This window comes from Melitaea cinxia, chromosome 14, assembly GCF_905220565.1.
Source record: "Melitaea cinxia chromosome 14, ilMelCinx1.1, whole genome shotgun sequence".
NCBI classification, from domain to species: Eukaryota; Metazoa; Arthropoda; class Insecta; order Lepidoptera; family Nymphalidae; genus Melitaea; species Melitaea cinxia.
The window spans coordinates 8045187-8072695 of NC_059407.1; the positions used below are offsets into that span (position 1 = coordinate 8045187).

A 27509-nucleotide genomic window follows, 5' to 3' on the forward strand; every position below is an offset into this window, starting at 1 on the left:
CGCACTACCTTTCGATTAAAATAAAAATCATCAAAATTAGTCCACCCAGTCAAAAGTTCTAAGGTAACATCACTACATAGTATAAAACAAAGTCGCTTTCCGCTATCTGTGTCCCTATGATTGCTTAGATCTTTAACTACGCAACGGATTTTGATGCGGTTTTTTTAATAGATAGAGTCATTCAAGAAGAAGGTTTATATGTATAATACATGCATAATATGATAGAGAAACGCTGATAATTTTAGAGATTTCACGCATTTTTTGCGCTTACATTGCAAAAGCTGGTTGAACTCTGCGAGATATATCAAAATAATGTACTACAGTATTATACAACTTACAAAGGTCTACAAAAAAGTCCGTGATATATGTTTATCTCTTAGGGATAACCCACAACATACATCGACGAGTAATACAACGTAGATCGACGAAAAAATAGTCAAGTAACTACGCGTTATCAAAAATTACTCAAAAAGTAGTTATCAGATCTCAATAAAATTTATATGTGACCACATGACAAACATCAGCTTTCAATTAAATTAAAAAATTTTAAAATCCGTACACCCAGTAAAAAGTTATTGCGGATTTTCAAGAGTTTCCCTCGATTTCTCTGGGATCCCACCATCCGATCCTGGTTTCCTTATCATGGTACTAAACTAGAGATATCTCCTTTCCAACAGAATTATCACAATCGGTACATCTAGTAGAAAGTTATGCGGTATAATACAACGTAGATCGACGAAAAATGCGTCCGGCGGTACCGGCCGGCGGTGCCGGCGGGCCGGCGCGACAATTTTTTTGAAATTGTATGTTCGTACTTTAGTCGGTATTAAGGTTGATTTTTAAACCGCGTTTATAGTAAGTACATTAGGTTGAACAGGATTAGACTAAAACCATAATTTACTAATTCAAGAGGAACCTCTAGAGAAAACATGTTTGTATTGTCTACTGACAAAACAGTTGTGAAAATTATAATTATATAAAGACATTCTGTAATACTTTACTACCACCTTGGAATTTTAAATCCCTACCGATGGCGGGATGACCATCCAACTGCTGGCTTTGAAATACACAAGCTGAAGACGGGCAGTAGCGTCTTCGAAGCGACAAACCAGCCCTGCGGTCACCAACCCGCCTGCCCAGCGCGGTGACTATAGGCAACACACATGAGTTCACGCCATTTTTGGCGCGAAATTGTGGAAACTGGAGGTCTATGTCCAACAGTGGCCTGTGATAGGCTGAAGTGATGTTGATTCTGTGGTTTATTTAGTACTAGCTTTTACCCGCGGCTTCGTTCACATTGAATTTTTTTTTTAATGAAAAGTATCTACGTATTCTCTCTAAGTATGCTACTTCTAATACCTCGAAATACCTCAAGAATATGTATACAAAGTTTCAGAATGATCGCTTAAGTAGTTTTAGCGTGAAAGCGTAACAAACAAACTTACATTCACATTTATAAGTAGGGAAGTAGGGATATATTAAATTTAGTTCAGCATTGTACCCGTGCGAAGCCGGAGCGGGTCGCTGGTACCTATATAAAATTAAAAAATACAATGGAATTAAGAATCTTCTTCTTTTTTGGAAGTTGGTTAAAAGACTTGAAATGATATTTAATTTATAATTTGATGTTTATGATAAACAAAAGGGCAACGAAAAAAAAACCGACTACAATTATATCGACAAGTAATACAAAGTAGGTAGACGACAAAATAGTCAAGTAAATACGCATTATCAAAGATTACTCCAAAAGTTGTAATCAGATCTCGATGAAATTTAAATGTGACCACATGATAAACATCGGCTTTCGATTAAATTAAAAATCATCAAAATCGGTACACACAGTATAAAGTTATGCGGATTTTCGAGAGTTTCCCTCGATTTCTCTGGGATCCCATCATCAGATCTTGGTTTCCTTATCATGGTACTAAACTAGGGATATCTCCTTTCCAACAAAAAAAGAATTATCAAAATGGGTTCATAAACGACGAAATTACCCCCGAACATACATTAAAAAAATATATAAATTGAGTAACCTCCTCCTTTTTTTTAAGTCGATTAAAAATAGAGGATTTAGAGTAAGCGCTTCCCGTATTTTCATGTTTTGAGAGTAAACCACATCCTCCGCGGAGGCGTACAAAAGGTTTCGCTAAACAAAGGAAAAAGCGTTACCCATCCATGAACTGGCCTAAATCAGCCTGTTAAGTTCCACAGATGGTAAAAGGCCTCTTTCTCCATTGAGGACAGCTTACCATGTTCGCCGAGGCAGAGCGGCAGAATGACAAGGCCACTCCCAGGTCGGAAATAAATGTTTATACTAAATTACTAATGCTAACAGCTGCTCCGAGAGTGTCTCGACCGACCGCTGTCTGACTCTCAGTAGTTAGACAAATTTTCTTTACTTTTTAACCGATTTCCAAAAAAGGCGGAGGTTCTCAATTCGACTGTATTTTTTTTTTTTTTTTTATGTATGTTACATCAGAATCTTTGAATGGGTGGAGCGATTTCGACAAATTTTCTTTTAATCGAAAGGTGGTGTGTGCCAATTGGTCCCATTTAAATTTATTTGAGATCTAACAACTACTTTTCGAGCTATATCTAATGATGCGTTTTTACTTGACGCTTTTTTCGTTGACCTACGTTGTTATTATACCGCATAACTTTCTACTGGATGTACCGATTTTGATAATTCTTTTTTTGTTAGAAAGGAGACATCCCAAGTTTAGTATGATGATAAGGAAACCAGGATCTGATGGTGGGATCCCAGAGAAATCGAGGGAAACTCTTGAAAATCCGCAATAACTTTTTACTGGGTGTACCGATTTTGATAATTCTTTTTTTGTTGGAAAGAAGATATCCTTAGTTTAGTACCATGATAAGGAAACCAGGATCTGAGAATGGGATCCCAGAGAAATCAAGGGAACTTCTTGAAAATCCGCAATAACTTTTTACTGGGTGTACCGATTTTAATAATTTTTAATTTAATCGAAAGCTGATGTTTGTCATGTGGTCACATATAAATTTCATTGAGATCTGATAACTACTTTTTGAGTAATCTTAGATAACGCGCAGTTACTTGAGTATTTTTTCGTCGATTTACGTTGTATTACTCGTCGATGTAATTGAAGTCGGTTTTTTTTCGTTTGCGAGCAAACACAATTATGTTTGATTAGCTACGTAACGTATCGAACGTTGCAGTATAGGTTTTTGACGATAATTTTTGACTGTCAATATTAAATATAATAAAATGCAAAAATGTACTAAATAAAACACATTTAAATTCATATGCAACAATAATATATTCCATCTTCATTACACAAAATATAATAATGTTACAGTTTATTTTCGTAAATAGACTATGATATACTAAAACTGTAGCATCAACATTATATTTGAAGCTAACTTTTTACATATTATTAAAACAAAGCAACAGCCTTTTATATCACATGAAATAATAAAACTGCATAGCAAGCGAAAAGTCTAATATTGTATTTTTATTTAAATCTTTAAAGATTTAATTTAAAAATATTTAATACTTAAAATTATTTTACAATAAAATTACAACAGAGATCAACTTTTGATCATATAGTACATGAAAACAACCGCGAAATAAATCACAAATATCATAATTATCGTCTTAATAAATTGAATTAAAATCAATAATTTTTTAGAAGCAACCCTATATGTAGTTAGGGGGACATCCATTAATTACGTGAACTCAGAATGGGGGGAGGGGTCCAATGAAATCTCACCAAATCTCATTTAAACGAGGGAGGGGGGATAACCGAAATACGCTTCAGCCTGTAATATCCCACTACTAGGCATAGGCCTCTTTTCCTATGTAGGAGAAGTATCAGAACTTAATCCACCACACTGCTCCAATGCGGGTTGGCGGATATATTCCCTACTATGAGTAACGATCGCTATCAGGTGTACATGATAACAACCGGAACCGACGGCTTAACGTGCTCTCCGAGGAACGGTGGGGAGACCCACAAAGACTGCACAAACATCCAGACCACGGCAAACACCTGTAAACACCTAGGGGTCCAGGTAAATCTCACCTAAGGGGGGAAGGGTCTGATCGATCGACTGATCGAAAAATAGCTCACGTAATTAATGGATATCCCCTTACTCACCTTGTACCTATAGAAAAATTATGCGACATATAAAACTTTCCTAACAAAAAGAGAGCCCCCTTAAACTGTCTATTCCTGAAGTCCTGAACACTGGAATTAGATTAGCAATATATAAGTACTTTATAATACTGCATCACTGAATTGTACATATTTGAACAAGATTTGTTATTTATTTTTTTTACAAAATTTCCCAAGGAAGAACTATTTGTACCACATTCTAAATCCAACACCAAAACTTACAAAAATAATCTCTACGAAAATAAAAATAGAATTTTGGATAGAATTAATTTTAAGGGATCTCAATATAATGTGTATTTTGTGATGTTAAACGTAACTTAAACTAAAATATTTCATTTCAATATTATATTATTTTTTTTTAATAACCCGTAATAAAAAAATTGATGTTTTAATTTTTAACTTTTCTACAATTGTGCTACTTAGATTAATTCCTTTTTTAATTGTATAATTTACAGCAACAAAATATATACTAAAATATATATAATAATAACATTTTTAGTTTTTAAAATTTTAAACTTAGATATAAATAACATGTATTTTAGAATATTAATTTGTCTTTTGTCTGTTTATTTATTTAAAAAAATTATTTCATGGAATTTAATGAAGGCGACAATGAGATTTAAAATGAACTAATGCTACTCTCATTGAAATTATCTGTTTCTAAAATGTCTGATTCAATTATGATAATTATCTGTAAAACTTACTTATAACTCCTATTAACACTTTAGTTCTTGTCATATTAGATATCTAATCTCTATTACTTTTTGTTATTATATTTGCCATACTAATGTAAACTTGTTGGTTTTTCATTACTTTAAACTACTTGTATGTTTATGACAGTGATGTTAACTAGATAGCTAAAAGCAAGCTATAATAAATAATGTTACGAATTGTTATTACGGGGTATGTAAGCTATAGCCTGGTTGTTATATTCGGAAAACGGCTAGTTTTGCGTAGAAATAGAACATAGCAACCAAGCACATATCTCATTTAAAGAAAATTTGTGATCTGTTCTTACATTAAATATAATATGGTCAGATCTATGTTATCTTATAATACTGTAGACGAAATACGAAAAAAAAGTAACACGGCAAGTATAACTTCTGTGTAGCTAATGTTAAGTTACTTATAGTGTTTACACTTATTAAATGGAATTAGAAAATCATCACAAAACAAGTAAATACTACTTAAAAATAGAAACGAGATGATTGATTGTGACATACGAATAAATTAAATAAAAGTATCTAGAGTGAAATGTATGTAGACTTATTAGATATGAAATTTAAGTACCAAATCAGAAATGATTTTTTTAACACTGTTAATAAAACGAAATTTCTAATATAAAATTTCTGAAATATCGATATATTCGCTAAAATCGTAAATCATTTATAAAATATTATTCAATTTTTGTGGAACTAAAATATCAAATAATTTTACGCTAACTTTGAGCACAAATCTAAATTATAATCACAAAAATGTAAACTCAAGACTAGAAGAACAAAATCTGTTTTTATTGGCTAGAGCAGCATTACTCAACCTTTTCTTTATAGGGGCCACAAATACGTTTCAGTCATGGTGTCGTGAGCTGCAAGCAAAAATTATTTAGGTTTTAATTAAAACGTAATTCCAAGTTAACAATGTAGTTACTTTATTAATGAAAAAATAAGTTTTGATAAAGATATATTATATGCGCATGCGGGCCACAGGATGAGTATAGCGGATCTAGAGGCAAGACACATAATCAAATCATTTTTAGCTCACACACTAGTACAAAGGCTATCAAGAGGCTAACGTGAAAGATTAGTTGTAGCGCGTAGAGTAGGTGACGAAGGGGAAATGGTAGCACTAGGTAAAGGTTCGTATTAGTACAACATAGGGAACGGTGCCGGGTGGGTGGTGGGGGGGGGGGGTGGTAGCACTAGTTGAAGGCTTACTCTAGTACAAGATAGAAAATGGTGGAGGGTTGTTAACGGGGGGGAGGTGTCAGTAATTCAAGGTGTAGAGCAGCGGCGAATTGGAGTGTGGTGCTTGCGGTAAAACTGTAAACTAGTACAGTAGGAGGGGTACCGGGCAGGCGTCGCTAGTCGAAGGTGTAGAGCAGCGGCGAGTTGGAGAAGTGGTGGCGGCGCGCCACGTGCGCCAGGAGGCGGCCGTCCAGCAGGTGGCGCGCGTACAGCTCCGCCTCGCGCGCGTCCGCCGCCAGCCCGGCGCGCACCAGCCAGCGCACCAGGCTCGCGCCGCGGAACACGCGCCGGTGCGTGCGCATGCGCCACCTGCGGCGGCGAGCGCGTCAAGGGCTGTGCTTTGAGGGCTTTCAATGGGTGTTCGGGAAAAATCACGAAATATCACAAGAAGTAAGGAGTCTGTAATAATCACGTGTATTTTTTTTTTCGTCGAAAGAGAGAGATCTCTATACCAAAAAACGACCGACAGACACCCTGCAACCTTAATGTCTGTCTAGAAATTTTGTATCACGATGCTCACCTCATAATTACCATTAAATTGTCGATCCCTTAAGTAAATGATAGTAATCGTTTTTTACTGCTATAGTACGGACGCGGAGCACGAAGAATTACGTACAATGACCTTTTTGCCTATTGCCAGCGGTTCTCAAAATTTTTATATAAAGTACGAAACTTTAAAAAATCGGTAGAGTTTAGAATTTGGAATGTCTTAAAACTCGTTTTTTGCACACTACACTAAATATTACTAGTCTGTCCGTGGATCGGTTTAATCATAGAAAAGATCTTATATATATATATATATATATATATATATATGGGTGAATATACAAAAAATAGGTAACTCAATGTCATCAGCCAGTATATAAAGTCTTAATAATATTTTATTGAAATTACTATTTATTTTAAAACAATGAAATGTCCTTTATTTGGTCACTCAATTTCACTTCTTCATTTTAAATACAAGTTAGTAAAAAAAACAAAATTAGTACTTAAAACGTTAGTCCTTTGGCATGTCACAATCCCGAAAACCAACATTCAAGACATTATCCATTAAACATTATCACTGATTTCAAAAATCTTACTAATTTACTACAATCTGTGATGTAAATAGTATTATATACTAAAACTCTCATAATGCAATGTTCTCCACTTTATTTAGAAGACGGAAGTAATACTTGGTCATCAGCATAGAGAAGACTTTGACGTAACTCATTCATTCTCAACCCACTTTCATTCTCTTTTAAATCTTTCAAACAATTGTCAAGCAATTTGTTTGACAATTATATTGTTATTTTTCCTAAATTCATGATAATTAGTACTTTTAAGATAAATATTGTTAGATTTTTGTTTCTATTGTTTGTTGATTACTTAGAAATATTAAGTAAAACTAAGTCAAAGTAGTAAAAGCTAAGTGAATAACGTAACGTTAAATGTCAAAAGGCTGTATTGAAAACTGAGATAGTATTTTCTCGTAGTATTACATATTAATAATTATTTTTAATTGTTACTGAGTGTTTTTAATACTTTAAAGGCATGTGCCATTATTAAAACCAAGAGATTTGTACTAATTTTTATTAAATTTCATTATAATTCTCACAAAATTGTGTATTTCATCAATACTATGTTACCCTCGTCAGTCCCCTGGCAGTCGAATTCGGAAATTTTTAAATACCTCACAATCTAATTAAAAAATTGACTGGCCCGATTTGGAACAATATATTCATTAGATTAGCCATCATATACACCCGAATTTGTAATAGTTTGATTTAATAACTATAGTAAACAAAATATCCTCAGAAGTTACCCAACTTTTGTATAATCAGCAATATATATATATATAAGTTAGTGTATGTATATATTACTATGTGTACAATTTGGTGTCTGTACTTTGTATATGGAAAAAAATCTTAGCTCTGTTGCTGTGTGAAAAAAGACACCAATAAACACACATTCGCATTAAATAAAAGTAATGTTAACTTTTGATTTAAATTAAAAATGAAAAACGATGAATCTTGTGACTTAAATTTGGTAAAAAAAAAATAAAAGTAAAAAGGTTGACAATCTGTGAATACGGCTGTCACTGTGTGAGCGCAACGGAAATATGTTTATAGGCGAGCGACAATGACAAAAGATGAGGGGTCAATGTACGAAATTCTTCGTGCTCCGCGTCCGTACTATATTGTAAAATTTTGAGAACATTGCATTACTTTTACGATAACATTTGTAAAATATATAATTAATAACCCTACTCTCTTAAACCTATTATATATATAATTTAGTTTGAACAAACACAAAACTTTGTATTGAATTTTCTCAGATTTCGATATATACGGTACTGCCTTTTACACAAACACGGCAGTATAATAATAAATAATAAACGTCTAACCTAACCTAGTCAGATCTACATATATATCAGTATAATGATATTGTAAAGCTAAATAGTTTAAAAACTGGGTCGAAGATCGATGCTTGAACGATGTTTGATTGATGAAGCTATGAACAATAGTAGCGAAGCATTAATAAAAATGTTGCAAGACGTGGAAAATTTATTCCTAACAAAATCGACAGTAACAGCTATTATTTATATAATACACTTAGTCGCGAGTTAAACTTTAATAAACGCGTGTTTTTTAAATATATAAACGGGGTCCCGTGTCTGCTAAAATTAGAAGGACTGGGATTTGAAGAATAATTCTTCCTTCCTATCGTCGCTTCCGTCAATTGTAATTGGTCACATAAAATGTGCTATATAATATTCTAAACATTATTATTCTAATACGTCACCTGATATCCTCTGCAATATCTTTCTTGCAGCGCTCGAGATGATGTGTAATGAACTGCTCACAAATATGTTTGGTTTCAAATGGTAACTCATCGATTGGTGGCAGCACTACCGTGTCTGTTCCGTACCTTGAATGCGTGTATATTTGATTGATATTTCAATTCAATTTTATTAAATCAAAAAATATGATTTCTTTTATACTTACCACTTTTTCTTTAGATATCTTACAGTAGGTATAAATATTTCTTCAGGATTGAGTCCAAAAAGCACGAACATAATTAAAGCCTGTCCGTAGCAGAACGCCGTATCCAAAAATTCAACTTCTATGAAAACTCCCGTTTGATCTTTACGCATCACCCTCCAAGCCGTTATGGTCAAAGCCTAATAAAGAAAAAAAATTGTTAAGTGCTAATACAAATATCGCCTCCGAGCAGTAATCGAACCTACTAATGCCGGTGTTACACAATAAATAATTATATAATATTTTTAGATATTGATCACGAAGAACACATTATGCCAAGTTTTTTTTTTTTATACAACTAAGTCATTGCTGATGCTGAAAAGCGTACGTACGTACACACGCGGGTGAGCATCTGATGGTAAGCAATTACTTTATAGACGGACACAACAACAGAATCATCGCAAACGCGTTGCTAACCCTATTCTGACCCTCCCCAGGAGCTTTGGTCACTTTTCTCACCACACGGACACAACACTACTTGAAAGCAGTTTGATTTAGCTGTGATGTTCTGTAAGGTCGAGTTACTTCCCAATCGGGCTGCTCCAGATTTTACGCAGGATATTTCCGGCTGCCCCTACCTAAAGACCGTTCAGTTTTTTTTTAATGTATACATGCACACGGACATACATGCACATTAACATACACACATACTTGCACATATATAGTTCGCGTCATGTAAAAAGAACGCTGGCCTTGAAACTACGCAGAAGCGATTTATCGGTCTATTTGGTGGTACGGGGTAGGGGACCGGAGTGTTTATCACGAGTCGCATGCTTGCCGGTGTGCTATTGGTTGGACAGTTCGACGTCGACTCAAAATATTATCGCGCACCAAAGTTTTAAATTACAAAATTCTCCATTTACTATTTATTTCACTAAAAAACAAATATCAATTTATCATTTTAAACACATAAAAACTATTAAGATACGAATATCGACAGTAGATAATTGATATTTTTGAATACGACATTTCAATAACTAAAAAATTTAATTTTGTAAAGTGATAATTATTATACTTATTTAGTCCGAATTATTCGCACTTGTATTTCTAGTATTTTTTTATGTACCTACCAATAACCATTAAACGAAGCCGCGAGTGAAAGCCTAATTAAAAAATAAAACAGTAGTACTTATGTGCGCGAGTATACCCATGCGCAAACGCACCCCCCTCCAGTTTCTTTCAGCGTTCTTTTTACATGACGCGAACTATACCTACATTGTACTCGTATGATTGTGTATTCCCCTGGACGCACGTACGACAGTGTCAGGTTACCAGAAACATCATGAGGCTGTAGGCGATGATGAGCACGGTGTGCCGCAGCAGCTGGGCGCCGCGACCGCGCGCCGCCCCGTCCGGCGGCCGCAGACAGGGGCACGACTCCGACGACTTGCACCGGAGCTGCTGAGACGGCGGACACGCGCACTCCCTTTAACGCGACAACACTTAACCTTCAATTTCGTGACACTTCGTATGTTTGTACGTATGATTTGAAATTTCAAAGTCTAAGAACATGAAGTTTAATCTTTATCTAAAGTGCTTTCCTAAGCAATAAAGTAAGGGATTCTTTATAGTACAATTTAAACGTTATCAACACCATCTATTGATAGACGGACAGTTTCACATTAGAATAGTACACACTTATTCCGTATTATATTATTATTTACGTCAGAAACGACGTCATATATCGAGACACCACGACGCCTACGTACACTTCCACGGGACTGCCCCGCTTCACGCAAGACCGCTGGAGGGGCGTCCACTACCTCGTGTCCTCCTGCTGCAGATGCAGCACCGCACCAACGGTGGAAACGGTGGCGACGAAGAGGACGACGCAGAGGAGACTGCACAATAAATAACCGAAGATCCAAGTAGCCTATAGGGTAGCGCTCTCTCGGTGAGCGCATCCTAGGCCCGTCGGACCGGAAAGGAAGCACCCGGCAGTGGGAACTGCCGGTGAGGAAAAGCCCGAGTAGGCAGGCATAGCCTGGAAACCCATACCCAGACAGGCCCTAGGGCCTGCCATGACGATCCACATACACACTTATTCCGCTTTGTTTGTGAACAAAGTAATTTTCTCAAACCCAATCTCTTTACAAATAAATATTTTAATAGAAACCGCCAACGTTTAAAAAGAATAAAATTGAATAGATTTGTAAATAAATATTATAGAAATATGTGACAAAACTTATCAACAAAACTACCTGCTTATCTAATAGTCTGCTAAAAATAGGTTCGACTAGTTTAAGTCACATACTTACAATTTAAATTAAAGGGCAACAGCAATGAGAGAGATAGAGTTTTTTTTATAGCATTAATCTACAAGTATACTATTTCAATCATATGTTATCAATGGTTTTAATAACTTTAGTCTAATCATTTCAGAATATCACCAAAAAAACCATATATTCCAACAAAAAGATCACTGAAATGGTCGAACTATCCGTTATGGTGTTAATGATTAACCACCGGGTATTAATCCAATCCATATATTAATCCATAAAGAATGAAAAAAATGACTAACCTCTCGTTGGTTATATCTTCAATATCCTGTGAGTTATTGGCGACAAGTCCATTATTACAATTAAGATCATTAGAGCAATCGTCATTCCTATTCGGCGATGGAGAAGCAGTTATAGTTCCATAGGTCCCTGTAAATATAATTAACTATAAATCAAATGTACGAGAATTTTACTACATATGAAAGGTTAAATGAACTTAAATTTAATATTAAAAATATGTGGTGTCATGGGGCACCAGGTAGGAACGAAGTACCTTCAGGTGGTATAGAAGCAACACAATTTGAAAAAAAAAATGTGGAATTTTATATATATTTTCTAGTTCTTGATTTTTTTTTTTTTTAATTTTATTGAGTGGTTTTTAATTAAGTACATAAAAGTATTTAGGAAATTTAGTATTTTAGAAAATAACAAATACCGTAAAATAAAATAAATCAAACAAAATAATATTAATAATAATAATTCAAACTATTAAGTGAAATAAAAAAACATATGGCTTTATTTATTTTTGTCGACGGTATAAAATTACATAAATAATTTAAAAAAAGTTTACTAGTAATATTTTAGTTTTACAAACGTCATATTATACAGTCGTGCGACTGATATAACGTCACTTCCGTTATATATTTTTCTTACGGTTTTAGTATCACATGTTTTCAGTTCGGTCGCCCAGCCAAATGTCAAGGCTGCCGTAAGGAACTTCGTTCCAAAAATGCTGTGATTATGTAGTGTAAAATGAGTAATTGTAACTAAGCAATTTTGGGTATTGTTCAACTGCGCTCTTATTATATGTGAATGGATTGACTGCGTGCAATGTGAATTCTTTCACTGAAGCAAACAGGACTATCTTACCGGGATCCTCCATTCCTTTTGGTGAATATGAAACAAAAATAGATTTCCTGTTTATAAAATTATAATATTAAGCAGATTTTTTTGCAGATTCATTTCTTTTTGCGACTACAAAAAATATATTTCATTTCTTCATTTCTTTTAACGACCACATATTCCATCGAACTATGACAAATATTGTAAAAATTGAGAAAGAGCTGAAAAAAAACCTCTACACAAAGAACTGAATGAACCTCTAAGCATCATATTTTAACCCGTTTGCAGCCGCTACTTGGCAAACAGGTTAAAATAAATGGTTCTTGCTTTACCTGAACCGCGTAAATTTTTCTTTTTAAAAACGTTCGCCATCTGTAGTTCCAGCTCGGGTACTTTCAATTAAAGCCTAGCCCTACACATGATATTTTAAGCCAATTCGATGATAACGTATAGGCGGTCTCTCCTTATATGTAGTGCCTGATCGAATCAGATTTTTTGGTCGAAACCGAAACTCACGTAGTCAGTGATCAGTGTACACTGAAATGTAATTTAAGCATTTTTGCATATATTTGATACAATAGGTTTTGTATCACTACATAATATAAAACAAAGTCGCTTCCCGCTGTCTGTATGCTTAGATCTTTAAAACTATACAACAGATTTTGATGCGGTTTTCTTCAGTAAATAGAGTAATTCCAGAGGAAGGTTCTCGTATAAATGCACAATATAGTAGAGAAACATTGATAGTTTTAGAGGTTTCTAATGTGATGTCGTAAATAAACACATTGTTTGCGCATATATTATATTTATTTTATTTTATATTTAGTATCAGCATTGCACTCGTGCGAAGCTGGGGCGCGTCGCTAGTTTACAATACATTATTCTTAAGATAATAATATTTAATTCTTGACAACGCACGACATTCTACGAACACAAAGTTTCGGCAAGGTCGAAAGTTTTGGATTATTTTTGGCCAAAATCGAAAATAAGGCCGAAACTCGCAGATACTAAAATTTCAGTCAGTCCTCACTCACTCACTCACTCACTTCAGCCTACTACTGTTCACTGTTGGACATAGGCCTCTACAAGTTCGCGCCAACAATGGCGCGAACTCATGTGTTTTGCCCATTGTCACCACGCTTGACAGGCGGGTTGGCGACTGAGTCAGTCCTCATTTATAAGTACGTATATATGTATCAAGAGAGCTAAGTTACCGTAGTTGGAAAAGAAATGGTTGCCCGAGGCGTGCTCGTTGTCGATGAGGCGTTCGGTCTCATCCGCGCGCGCGTCGCGCCTCCGGAGCCGCGCGTATAGGAGCAGGCAGCCCGTCGTCACTAGGTGGTCGAGGTTTAGATATTTATTGGAACCATATTGCATAACATTTATCCTCCAAAAGATTGAGCTAAATGTTGGGTGTGCTTGAGTGATCTCAGAATTTTATAATTATATCGAAAATTACAAAGCAGCAACGAATTTTTTTTTTAAATTTTAGCAAGAATACTGGGTCGATTTGAATTTTTGAATTTATTCGAATACGGATTACGAAAACTACAGTTAAGTCGATAAGTAAAATGTAAGAACACGCCGTGGTTGTCACGCCATTTGATGGAAAATGGTATCCAGCGGATAAACGTTTATGATAAACTAGCGGACCCGGCAGACGTTGTCCTGCCCGGAAAACAGCTACCAAATTTGATAGCTTACATACCGATAGCAGCGACAATTCCCCTATCTCACTCTAACACTAATTCATTAACTCTATTTTTCACTTTCCGAACAACTGGCGCGGCTATCATACCGTTTAACTATTGCTTAGAATACAAAAGATTCAGATAGGAAGTGTTTTTTATCTGTTTTCAAAGTCATACTCCCAGTAAACACGACCAAATTTATTACAATTTCTTAAACTTAAGTTTTCAAATATCAGACTTGTCGTATTTAAACCAAAATTTGGAGATGATGCCATAAAGTTAACTTGTTGAATTTTTTATGGTAGAAACTAGATAAACTAAGGAAGTTTTTAAGATTCTTTTAATAAATTATTTTGTTGCTATTATTTTTTTTTTATCTTCGAAGGTATTTTATGTTTAAGCGCATGATTTTACTTTTAGGGTTTATTTGTGTATGTATTAGTTAGGACCCAAGGTTTAGCTAAATTACAAAAAAAAATCAGCCATTTATCTCAATTATTTACGGAGTTGTGATCAAAAATAGCGCTAAGGTCGAAAAACACTGAAAAAATTAAAAAAAAAATCATATCTCCTAAACTATAAAAAATCGGATTATATACGTAGGGGTGATTTAGAATCCCCAAGGGGTGTTTTAGCTCTGGACTTCCGCTTGACAGTCTTTCCTGGGATACCCTGTATACTCTTTGTCGTTCAACGTTAACAGGTACAAATATTTGGTGTTTTTGTGTAAAATAATGAATTACAATGGCTATCATTGGTGTGTAGTGTCTAGCTGTACAAATATGTAATATATGTATAATATATATGTAATATATTTATATGTATGTATAATAAATGTAAAAAAAACTATTGTTTAATTTGGCAGTAACATAAGGAATAAAACATAACCCAAAACTTTCTAACATTGTTTTTCAAATTAAGTATACCTACATAAATAATTGTGTTTGCTCGCAAACGAAAAAAAAACCGACTTCAATTACATCGACAAGTAATACAACGTAGATCGACGAAAACATAGTCAAGCAACTACGCGTTATCAAAGATTACTCAAAAAGTAGTTATCAGATCTCGATAAAATTTATATGTGACCACATGATAAACATCAGCTTTCGATTAAATTAAAAATTATCAAAATCGGTACACCCAGTAAAAAGTTATTATGGATTTTCGAGAGTTTCCCTCGATTTCTCTGGGATCCCATCATCAGATCCTGGTTTCCTTATCACGGTACTAAACTAGGGATATTCCCTTTCCAACAAAAAAAGAATTATCAAAATCGGTACCTCCAGTAGAAAGTTATGCGGTATAATACAACGTAGGTCGACGAAAAAAGCGTCAAGTAAAAACGCATTATTAGATATAACTCGAAAAGTAGTTGTTAGATCTCAAATAAATTTAAATGGGACCAATTGGCACACACCACTTTTCGATTAAAACAAAATTTGTCGAATCGGAAAAAAAAAATACAGTCGAATTGAGAACCTCCTCCTTTTTTGGAAGTCGGTTAAAAAACAGTATAATATAAGTTACTTACAAAGATGTTTTAACATTCCGCAATTCGGCAGAACAGAAGTCTGGGTTACATGCAAAAACTTTGCACCATCATTGAATCAATTTTTGGCAGATTCAAACTATCTGCTTTTACAAAACCTTTTTGCATTTTAATAAATAAATAGATACAAAAGAAATGCACAAATATTACCACTTGAAGTTAAAGTTGATAGATATGTACCTAGCTGTTTACAGCCCTGACAGAACTTTGTTTTTGTTACTGTCCGTGTGACGTCATACCGTGGCGGGTCGTGTTTTAGGCCACGTGATATACAAATTAAAATATACGACTTTTAATTTCAATATAATAAAACAATAATGTGCTTTTATGATTCCAAATCAGAACATTAAGTGTATTTTTACATAAATTTTAATTTTTATCAAATTTTATAATTTTTTTTTCACTACCGAAAGCCTCCCCAAGTTCGCGCCAGACATCCCGGTTTTCCGCGATTCTCATCCAGCCTACACCGGCAATCTTACGTAGATCGTCGGTCTAGCCAATTGTAGTCAAACATAAATTCCTCTACTCACGCGTGATACAAAAGAACAGCACGCAGAGACGGATAGCATCGGCCGCGTCCCCGCCCACGACTCCGCCCGTGGCCGCCAACAACACCCCCACCATGACCGCGGGCGCGCCCCACGCCACGAACGCCAGCACCGGCCATAGCGTCACCACGAAACTCGGCCCGCGACTCTGTGGATATCACGTTCACTTTAGCCTGTAACATCCCACTGCTGGGCATAGGCCTTCCTCCATGTAGAAGAAGGTTTGGAACTTAATCCAGCACGCTGCTCCACTACGGGTTGGCGGATAGATTCCCTATTATGAGTAACGATCGCTATCAGGTGTATATGGTAACAACCGGGACCGACAGCTTGACGTGCTCTCCGAGGCACGGTAGGGAGACCCTTAAGGACAGACATCCAAAACCGGGAACAAATATTGGTACAAATACATATATCCCCCGGAGAGGTTATCGAACCCGCAAGCCATCAGTGTTTAGGCACCTACACGGCACACGCACCACTACACCATAGCGATCGTTCTGAGGAGATATGGATTCAATTGTATTTGGAAAACAAACAGTACAACATAACACAAAAATAAGAGCCAATAACATATTCAATTTCTTCGTGTCTTCTCCATTCTACGTGACATTAGCCAAATCATATAAATTACGTTGGCACTATTGGAAGCCAAAAGCAAAAATCTAATGTAAGCTTCAAAAGCACTTTTAAATTGTCATTTTACAAATTAAAATTTTATTAGTTAAATAAATAAACTATAGTTAAAATTGAAGCTACCACCGATTTGGAATGTAGATTCTCAGAGAAGAATCGGCAAAGAAACTTTTTTTTTATATATAAAACAAAGATGCTTAAAACCACACGACTGAAGTAAAACTTCTTTAGCTTCATCTATACGTATGTTTATATTAATAATTCAAATTATGAGAAAGAAAGAAAATGTGTGCTCGCACCTCTGTCTCCTACCCCTACAGTAATATACGAAACGTAACTCTCTCTCTTTCTGTGTTCACTAACTTATATTTCCTTTTTAACTAACTTCCGATCACCTTGCCCGATCACTCTTTTCGTAATGCTTTCGTCACGCATTACCCAGCTTACTCCCCAAGTCAAGCGTGGCTAAAGAAGTTTTAGAAGTTTTTCTTTTTCAGAATCACTAAATTCACGTAAATTTATCCGAAATTAGAGGTAGTAAAGTGAATGAACAGCATGAGCGATAAAATAGGCCGTGTTCTTTACCTATATTTTAAATTTTAATTTGTTAATAAGTTATAAAACATAGGACACCAGGTAGGAACGAAGTTCCTTCGGATAGTATAGAAGCAACACAATTTGAAAAAAAAAATGTTGAATTAATTTATGTATGTATATTTTCTAGTTCTTGATTTTTTTTAATTTTGTTGATTGGTTTTTAATTAAGTACATAAAAGTATTTAGGAAATTTAGTATTTTAGAAAATAAATACCGTAAAATAAATCAAACAAAATAATAATAATAATAATTCAAACTATTAAGTGAAATAAAAAAACATATGGCTTTATTTATTTTTGTCGACAGTATAAAATTACATAAATAATTTAAAAAAAAAAGTTCACTAGTAATATTTTAGTTTTACAAACGTCATATTATACAGTCGTATGACTGATATAACGTCACTTCTGTTATATATTTTTCTTACGGTTTTACTATCACATTTTTTCAGTTCGCTCGCCCAGCCAAATGTCAAGCCTGCCGTAAGGAATTTCGTTCCACTAATCTTACCGTCAAGCGATTTGTTATTATATTTTATATATTGTTATTATTTCTTTTTTTTATGTTGAGCGCAAAAAAATGCTTACAAAATATTGCAAATGTCAATCTTTCATAGTAAAGTATTCATTGTAAAGGTTTTATTTAATTTTATGAATATTTCTGAATATCACTTTCACCCTGAACATTTTTAACGCTATCCCATATAATATTAAAGTATATCACATAGCAATGGCATAAAAGTTTACTGTAGTTCACAGGAATTTTTTTTGAGACTTTAGGATGAGACTTAGGATTACCCAATAAGAGCTTCGTGGAGAACAATGATATTAGTCCTTTTTTTTAGATGTTAGAGTGTATCGCCGGCGCAAGGTTTTTTATTCATAGTAAATACAAAAAATCTGACAATAATACTAATAGGGTCGACTTTTTTTTCTAGACACAGGCCGTCCTATTGTGTTATAAATTTTTTTTGTGACGTCTTTTTTACCATTTTACATAAACGAAATATAAATTTTTTGTCTTTTATAAAAATACTCGATTAATAATATATATATATCTTTCGAAATTCTGTACCTCTACTAATTCTTAGCAAAAATATTCATATATATAATTATAATTATCAAATTTTGCAATCATTTTAGCAATATGGTATCGTTAAATATTAGAACATAAAAGGAATTTTACTTTCGTCTATGGCTTATTAATATTGTTCATTCATTTGCCCTTTGTGTCACTTTACTAAACTTACAATATTACTCTATTGTCTGTGGTCGGAAGTACGCCATATTTGTTTACTAAATAAGACTTCCAAAAAAATAGAATATACTAATACTACACATTAATTTTATCCGGTCGATTCTACATGGTCGTCTGTTCCTATGGTAAGCAAGTTATAACTATTTTTTTATAAACATACATAGAAATTATACATATATTGAAATATATTAATACAAATATAATATTAAACCCAGACTCAGGCGAGAATCAAACCCGCAACCCGCAGAACAGAAAGCAGGGCCACGACAAACTGCGCCAATGGGCTAGTCAAAATAGTAATTATATAGTGCTTTTGCTAATAAAGAGATTTTTATGCAAGCCACAGATTTATTTATTGGGATTTAATTTTAAAATCGTTTCTCGGCTTTTGATTTTTGTACAAATATGTGGGGCTTAAAGAAAACGTTTAATATTTTGTCATTCTTTTTCTTCTTTGTAGTACCTTATTTTCTATTTTGGTATTATCATGAGTTGCGTAACTCATAATCAGTCTAATTTATGATATTTGGTATTATTAATAGAAAATCTATACAAATAAACAAAATTGAAATGTCTGTTTGTAATATTAAAATAACCGCTTTTAACTAAATTCGTATGTATGTATATAGGGTACATATACCAAAATAACATTTTTTATAATTTTTGTCTGTCTGTCTGTTTGTTCCGGCTAATCTCTGAAACGGCAGGACCGATTTTGACGGGTCTTTCACTGGCAGATAGCTGAAATAGTAAGGAGTAACTTAGACTACTTTTATTTTAGAAATTTATTTATTTTATAACTCTGCGAACTGAACAATAATTATTTTATTCCATCCCACGCGGACGAAGTCGCGGGCACAGCTAGTCTAACATTAAAATTATAGACATATTTTTTAAAGATCCAATTTTCTTAAGTATTTCTTGATATATATATTTTTTATTTAACTTTATCTTTAATAAGAATTTTAATAATTTAATTTAACGCAAATGTTTTGGGACTAATGGAGCGTTTATATAAGTTATACAATAAATATTCAGGCTAACATATATATTTGCACATAAATTGAATAGAGTGATTTGATATTCGATTTAAACAGGTTTTGCGTTACGTTAATTCGTGGAATTAAAGACTTGATCTCTGATCTTTTGGATCAAGTCTTTAATTCCACAAATTAAAGTTAGGCAAAACCTGTTACATAAAATTATAATGTTAAAAATAATACGTTAAAATACTGATAAGGCTCACGGATAATCATTGCCAAATATTTTTAATATTGAAACATTCAAGACGACCTTAATTCGTCTTGCACAAAGATAAATATTACTACTTATAACAAAATATTACTTATAAGATAACATTAAAAAATTATTATGTGATAAATGTATTCAAAAATTATAAAAACATTGATTTATTTGTAAAGAACATACTACACTACAATTAAGGAGGAAATCTCAAAAATTAAAATTTTTAGATATTTCTAAATACTGGAACTATTTTAATTCTTGTACTCAAATAATGATATTTATTTAAATTAAAGATTTAAAATTTTAAGTCGAAAAATATGGACATAATTTTAAAAATAGCCAATGTAATCTCTATGTGAAATAGTTGAATAACTAACATTGAAAATTACCTCTTAAATTATTTATGGCTTATCAGACTAACCTCAAGCATTAATATTCCAATGGTCAGCATTGATGTCCATAGTAAACATGAATAGGAGCTAAACAACTGGAAGGCTTGTTGTATTGTGGTATTCCATGACAGTGGGCTATTGTTCACAGGCCCACCCCATATTACACTTATAGCCTGCAATATCTAGAAGAAACATAATCATTATATTTTTATTACAAATTGGACGTATAGTCAGTTTTCTGTCATAAGAATATTATATCGTTAGTGATAAATTGTAATTTTGTTAAGTGATGCGTATCTAGTAGTTTGAGTCAAAGACTAACTTTTATTCTAAAATTGTCTAAGGATAAGAGTTCACTCAGTTCCAACCACGAGATATAGATAATGTTAATTAACTTATAAAATTTAATAAAAAACTGTAATTTTATTTACCTGAGAAATATTCAAACACAACGTCAATTTATGCGGTATGCTCTTATATTTCTTGGTAACTGTAAAGACAAGTAGAATCCAAAGTGCAGCTATTAAAGCCACAATTGATACATCGAAAGCAAACTTCTGTATTTGATCTGCGAAGTCCTTGTTTATGGAGATAACTTCAGCGGAGAGAAATATTATAGGTGCAGACAAAAATGTGCAGAACACCATAGATGATGCCATCTACAAAAAAAAAGAATATACATAAATGTGTATATGTATATATGTATGTATATATGTATGTGTATATGTATATATATATATATATATATATATATATATATATATAAAAGTAATACTAGTCTAGCTACTTATAAACACATTTACTCTATAAATATTTACACTTTAAGTGTTGTTGTTTTATAAATAAAGTTTTTAGTAGTTATTTATTTTAATGTCAATTTTAACAAGTTCACTGTCGTTATTATATAATTAGCCAAACTTACTTGTTTTAGGCGCCTAAAACACCGGCGGTTTGCATGTTCGATTCCCCTACGGGATGGATATTTGTATTTACACAAATATTTGTTTCCGGTTATGATGTCTGTCCCTGTCGGTCACCCCACCGTGACTCGGAGAGCACGTTAAGCTGTCAGTCTCGGTTGTTATATATAACTGACAGCGATCGTTACTCATAGTGGCGAACATATCCGCCAAACCGAAGTGGAGCAGCGTGGTGGATTCAGCTTACTGAATCGTATCGTATCGTGTACTTCTCGCATGGCAAATAAACGGACGGTACACATTATGGTAAGCGGTTACCTAGCCTATGATCGCCTACAAGACCAAGAGCGTCGCAAGCGTGTTTCTGACCCTACTCTTGTCGTTCCCAGGAGCCCCTGGCTACGTTTATTCGCCAAAGATAAGCAATACTAGTTGAGAGCACTATTATTTAGCTGTGAACTTCTGTACGGATCAGGTGCGTCCTTAGTCGAGCTGCTCCAGATCTAGAGCAAACTATTCTCTGCTGTCTTAACTCAAAATATACTTGCATAATATTAATTACTTTTAATGGTACAATGAATATCACAAAACATTAATATTCAAAAATGTATTGTGTAATATTTACATATAATTTTTCTATGAAAAAATACATACCTATTTGCATAAAATTTACATATTTTTGAAACCAGAATGGCAGTACTGAAATTCGAAGTGTGAGCTGCTTATAAATTTATTTCAAGTCAGTTAGGGAAAATATTGTAGAACATTTGCACTTTTTGGAAGAAATTGATTCATGTGTAGGTAGTCGTGGTGAATATAGGAATTGGGTGGTAAAAAGGTCAAAGATCTAACCCTTTCTTTTTATAGGGGTACGGGTCTTTAGTCTTTACTCTTTAACGCGACCTTTACAAACGCTCAGTACAATTTCGATAAAAAAAAGGAGTTGTAAAACCAGTTCCAAAACTACCCACCACACTAGTTTTTGTTACGCATGAACGGCAGACCTTTTTTGTTCGTTTTATTAATGTAGCCTATATTGCTTTGGTTAACAAAAGTACATAATTTGTAACGGCAAGAATGGTATTAAAATTAGTTTACTACTTTGAAACATATTACAATAATTGTGTTTGCAGGCAAACGAAAAAAAAAAACTTCAATTATATCGACAAGTAATACAACGTAGGTAGACGAAAAATTAGTCAAGTAAATACGCATTTTCAAAGATTACTCCAAAAGTTGTAATTGGATCTCGATGAAATTTAAATGTGACCACATGATAAACATCGGCTTTTCAACAAAAAAAGAATTATCAAAAGCGGTTCATAAACGACAAAGTTATCCCCGAACATACATTAAAAGGTCGAATTGAGTAACCTACTCCTTTTTTGAAGTCGGTTAAAAAAACTAATACTACTATTTATAATGTTATAAGAGATAATTTTGTGCATTATACATATATAGGGCATTCAACTCCTTACTACGTTCGTAGAAAATAAATTCCTAGCTCTTTTTTAAATTTTACTTTGTCTTATTATACGAGCTACTTTGGCAAAGTACATAACTGTCCCATATCTACTAAATATTATCCTTGGCCCTTAAAAGGTCGTCGAAATGAAATATTAATACTAACTGCCGCATACAACTGAAGAAGTAAAAAATGGAAACGAATTCTTTTACACGTTGAATGTTTTTCATTGAAAAAAATATATAATTATAATATAGCCCTGCTTACGCGCTCACGAAAAATATCATGCGGAACGAGTCTATCAAAGTAGCTCCTCTGTTTAAAGTAAACCAAATTAAAAAAATGGCTAGGATATATTTTTTGGAACGTGATCTATAACACATACGGAACCCCAGAACGGAACATTTGGAGGAACGCAGTAAGGAGTCGAACACCTTCGTATGTGTAATAATCTATTACAGGTTGTAAGAGATTTCTTCTAGAGATAAGTCCACCGTTGTTAACTAAATGTGTATACAAATAACAGTACAAAATTTTTAGGCGTAATAAGGAACATTATAATATCCGATATATCATTACATAGCATCTTTAAAACTACGCAACGGACTGTGAAGCGGTTTTCTTAAGTAAATAGAGTGATTCCAGAGGAAGGTTTGTAGTATGTGAATGTAGAAGGTTAATACATGCGTAATATAGTAGAGGAACACTGATAGTTTTTGAAACCGTGCGAAGCCGGGGCGGGTCGCTAGTATTTATACAGGTGTCCCAGGAAAGACTGTCAAGCGGAAGTCCAGAGCTAGAACACCCCTTGGGGATTCCAAATCACCCCTATGTATATGATCCTATTTTTTTATAGTTTAGGAGATGTGATTTTTTTTTAATTTTTTCAGTGTTTTTCGACATTAGCGCTATCTTTGATCATAACTTTGTAAAAATTGAGATAAACGCCTGATTTTTTTTTTGTAATTTAGCTAAACCTTGGGTCCTAACTAATACATACACAAATAAACCCTAAAAGTAAAATCATGCGCTTAAACATAAAAGAAGTACTTAAAAAAAGAAAAGTGCAAAAAAAACATAACTTCGAAGATTAAAAAAAAAATAGCAACAAAATAATTTATTTAAAAGAATCTTAAAAACTTCCTTAGTTTATCTAGTTTCTACCATAAAAAATTCAACAAGTTAACTTTATGGCATCTGGCATATCATCTCCAAATTTTGGTTTAAATACGACAAGTCTGATATTTGAAAACTTAAGTTTAAGAAATTGTAATAAATTTGGTCGTGTGACCCTTTTGCCTACTGCCAGTGGTTCTCAAATTTTTTATATAAAGTACGAAGGTTTAAAAAATAGGTAGAGTAGTTTAGAATTCGGGATGTCTTAGAACTCGTTTTTTTGCATACTACACTAAATCTACGCTGTGTCACAGATTTTTTTTTTTGTTTAATCATAGAAAAGAACATATATATATATATTGCTATGTGTACAATTTGGTGGCCATACTTTGTATAGGCAAAAAAATCTTCGATCTGTTGCTGCACATTCGCATTTAATATAAGTATTGTTAACTTTTGAGTTAAATTAAAAATGAAAAACGATGAATCTTGTGACTTAAATTTCGTAAGAAAAATAAAAGTGATAAGGTTGACAATCTGTGAATACGGCTGTCACTACACCTGTGTGAGCGCAACGGCAATATAATAATATACGCGAGCGACAAAGACAAAAGATGAGAGGTCAATGTACGAAATTCTTCGTGCTCCGCGTCCGTGCTTTACTACTACTCGAACTAAAATTCTGGTTCTTTGACTTGAACTTATTATAATAATATGCTAAAAATGATATTATTTTTAAATACCGAATTGGTAATTTAATTGATTCTTATCAGTATCAATCAAAACTAAAAAAAAAATACTTGAGTTTTTAGGTTGAAAATAATTTATATATATGTTACATTATTTATTATACATACCAATAGCTGCTCAAATAGATGACTTTTTATTGTAATCATAAAATCTAATTTAAAACAATATCCCATCGAAAGAGTAGTGGACTATTCTTAAATATACTAGCGACACGCCTAGCTTCAAATGATGTTAAATTAAATTGCAGTAGTAGTGTACAAGAACATTTTTTTTATTTGTTAATGTATAAGGTAATTTGATTTTATTTCATACATGAAATCTACTTTAAATAATTGTTATTATACCTACAGGTTTAAGCAAGCATATCGCTTCAGCCTGTAATATTCCACTGCATAAGATAATAGTTAATATTTTTTCATAACTACAATTAGATCTAAACGTTAGCACGTCACTCGTGGTATGAAATCCGAATGGCTAAATATACTTTCAGCCTGTAATATCCCACTGCTGGCCAGCAGGCTTTTAGGCTTCTTTCTCCATGTAGAAGGATCAGAGCTTAATCCACCACGCTGCTCCAATGTGGGTTGGCGGATATATTCCCTATTATTAGTAACCATCGCTATAACAACTGGGGCTGACGTGCTCTTCGAGGCACTGTGGGGAGCCCCATAAGGACTGCACAAGCACCCAGATCATGGCAAACATTTGTTTGGCCAATAGAAATGCTTGTGATGTGCGGGTATCGAATTGCAACCACCAGTACAACAGCCACAAACCAGTGCTATGACCATTGCGCCAACGCGGCGTCGTAAGCAAGCATATAATAAATACTTAAACAGCCGAAAATAAATTAAAATATCATTAAAAACCGATGGCAAAAACTTTTTTCTAAAATACAAAATATAGCTAGTATCTAAGTAAATTATAGATTTTTCCCTAATTGTTAATAACCAATCAATAATAAATAAGTAGATAAATTTCTCTTACCAAGTCAATTTCCAGTTGATAAAGATTGGAGAAAACGAAAACTGCCGGTGCAGTAGGTATAGTTCCATACAAGAATGCATATGTAGATAGAGATTGAGTTTCAGATTGATTTGCTCCCGCGTCTAATGCACTCACACATTCCCTCATTACCACTGGCAAGATAATACTAAAATATTAAAAAAAATATATTTATGAACCAACTGAATATAAAATAAGAACATTTTTATTTGATTAAAAATGCACATGACTATTTAAGACATATATTAAAATATCTAATGTAGTAAGCGTTTATTAAATATTATCACTCATTTAGTTTAAAGCAAAGTTTCTGCACAGTAAAACACTTTACTTTACGATGCGGATGCTATGACACAGTGAATCTTGCCTAGTTTACATTTATCTTAAAATATAGCTGAACCACTAGGGATATTGATTGTAAATGAAATGGCATTCTCATCCTACTGAGGGTTTTTGAGCATAAAGGATTTTTTATACATGTTTTATAACTTACAGTTTAACAATTATCAGTACACAGGGCAATATAAGAGCCGGTCCTCTTAATCTCATTATTTGTCCAACCATTCGCAATCCTAATAAAAACAATGCCGCAGCAGAGAAAGATTGTCCAAATACCTGAAATATTATTATTTATTTATTTTTGTTTATTCTACCAATATTACGCTATGCATGGATAGATGGATGGAGGCTTCTTACTCTTTGACATAAAAACTACTTAAGTGTTTGCAATGATATACCTGAATAATCAAGGTATCAGTAATAACAAAGGTAAAACTATGAGGGATTAATTTATAAAAATTTAAGTTAGGTAAAGCAATTTGAAGTGGGGGATTTTGTACATGAAATAATCCTGTTATACCTATAGAATAAAACTAATTTAAACATCTAACAGGAGGATAAGGGATAGTAACAAAGCATTTCATCTCTTTATAGATGTAATTATAATAAGGCTGATTTAGTACAGAAAAAAATATTTAACTTACATCTAATAAGCCCTCAATGTAAACAGACAGTTGATGTTTAAAAGCAATATTACCAATAATACCCAGAATTGTCATGATCAGTACTGGATTGAAGATTATTCCCTTACACAGTTGAATGAACATCTTTAGTTTTTGTAAGTGAGGTGGAGAATTTACAACTGTTTGCGAATTTTCTCTCTGTTTGTGTAGCTCCATCAGAATAAATGCAACAGGATTAAGAATAGCAAGAGATATTGGTGCCATCAGATATAAATACAATGCAAACTCTGGATGTGTTTTATTATATATTGCATCAACTAAAAAATATATTATTATTAAATAGGAATATCAAAAATAATATAACTACAATAATCTTGGAAAATTAATACTCACTTATAGGAAACCCTAATGCAAAATCATTACTCTGTGTACAAAATATAGCAAATATTCCAGCTTGTCCTAAATGCGTTGGTCTTGATACTAGCAATGTAACCATGATTACAAGAAAAAATACAAGACCTTTTGCTAACAATATCGCAACCAAAAATGTCCAGTTTACAACACTAAAGTCAAGGCGAGCTAGTGATAAGAAAATAAGAGATGGAAGAGCAAAAGTGCCCACAAACGTAGCAATTCCTTTTGATTCCAATTTAGAGACAACATTGAGGCGCCCTGCTACATACCTTAAAAAATATATATCATTAAGAATAGTATTACAGCAAAAGTTCATGCTTAAGACAAATTATTTTAAAAATTAATAACTTACCCACAAATAATAATTGTAAAGCACTGAAATAAAGCTGGACACAAATGATCTGATACTGAATCATTAACAATAACTTTGGCGTTTGTATCCATCTCTAATTATTTTTTTATTTTAATTATTTT

At 33.4% G+C, this 27509-nt stretch overlaps 1 protein-coding gene across 1 annotated transcript; it reads right to left on the reverse strand.

Annotated features, from left to right (window-relative positions):
- Window positions 1-5778: 5778 nt before the first annotated feature.
- On the reverse strand, window positions 5779-27479 carry LOC123659899 (integral membrane protein GPR155). The gene is made up of 14 exons (XM_045595062.1): window positions 27388-27479; window positions 27015-27304; window positions 26643-26938; window positions 26153-26274; window positions 25642-25807; window positions 20835-21062; window positions 20433-20585; window positions 16259-16424; window positions 13668-13816; window positions 11648-11805; window positions 10414-10567; window positions 9106-9281; window positions 8903-9028; window positions 5779-6427 (listed from the first exon to the last, which is right to left on the reverse strand). The coding sequence occupies exons 1-14, from the start codon at window positions 27477-27479 to the stop codon at window positions 6235-6237; spliced, it is 2469 nt and encodes an 822-aa protein (XP_045451018.1). The 3' UTR covers window positions 5779-6234.
- Window positions 27480-27509: the final 30 nt, after the last annotated feature.

What these genes read in the sequence shown, in the direction of transcription:
- LOC123659899 (XM_045595062.1), bottom strand. Translation starts at nt 27,479, where the DNA reads ATGGATACAAACGCCAAAGTTATTGTTAATGATTCAGTATCAGATCAT. An exon ending in ACATTGAGGGCTTATTAGAT is followed by an intron (nt 26,275 to 26,642) that starts GTAAGTTAAATA and finishes ATAATATTTCAG; the next exon opens with GTATTTGGACAATCTTTCTC. An exon ending in ACAGCCTCATGATGTTTCTG is followed by an intron (nt 9,282 to 10,413) that starts GTAACCTGACAC and finishes TTTCTTTATTAG; the next exon opens with GCTTTGACCATAACGGCTTG.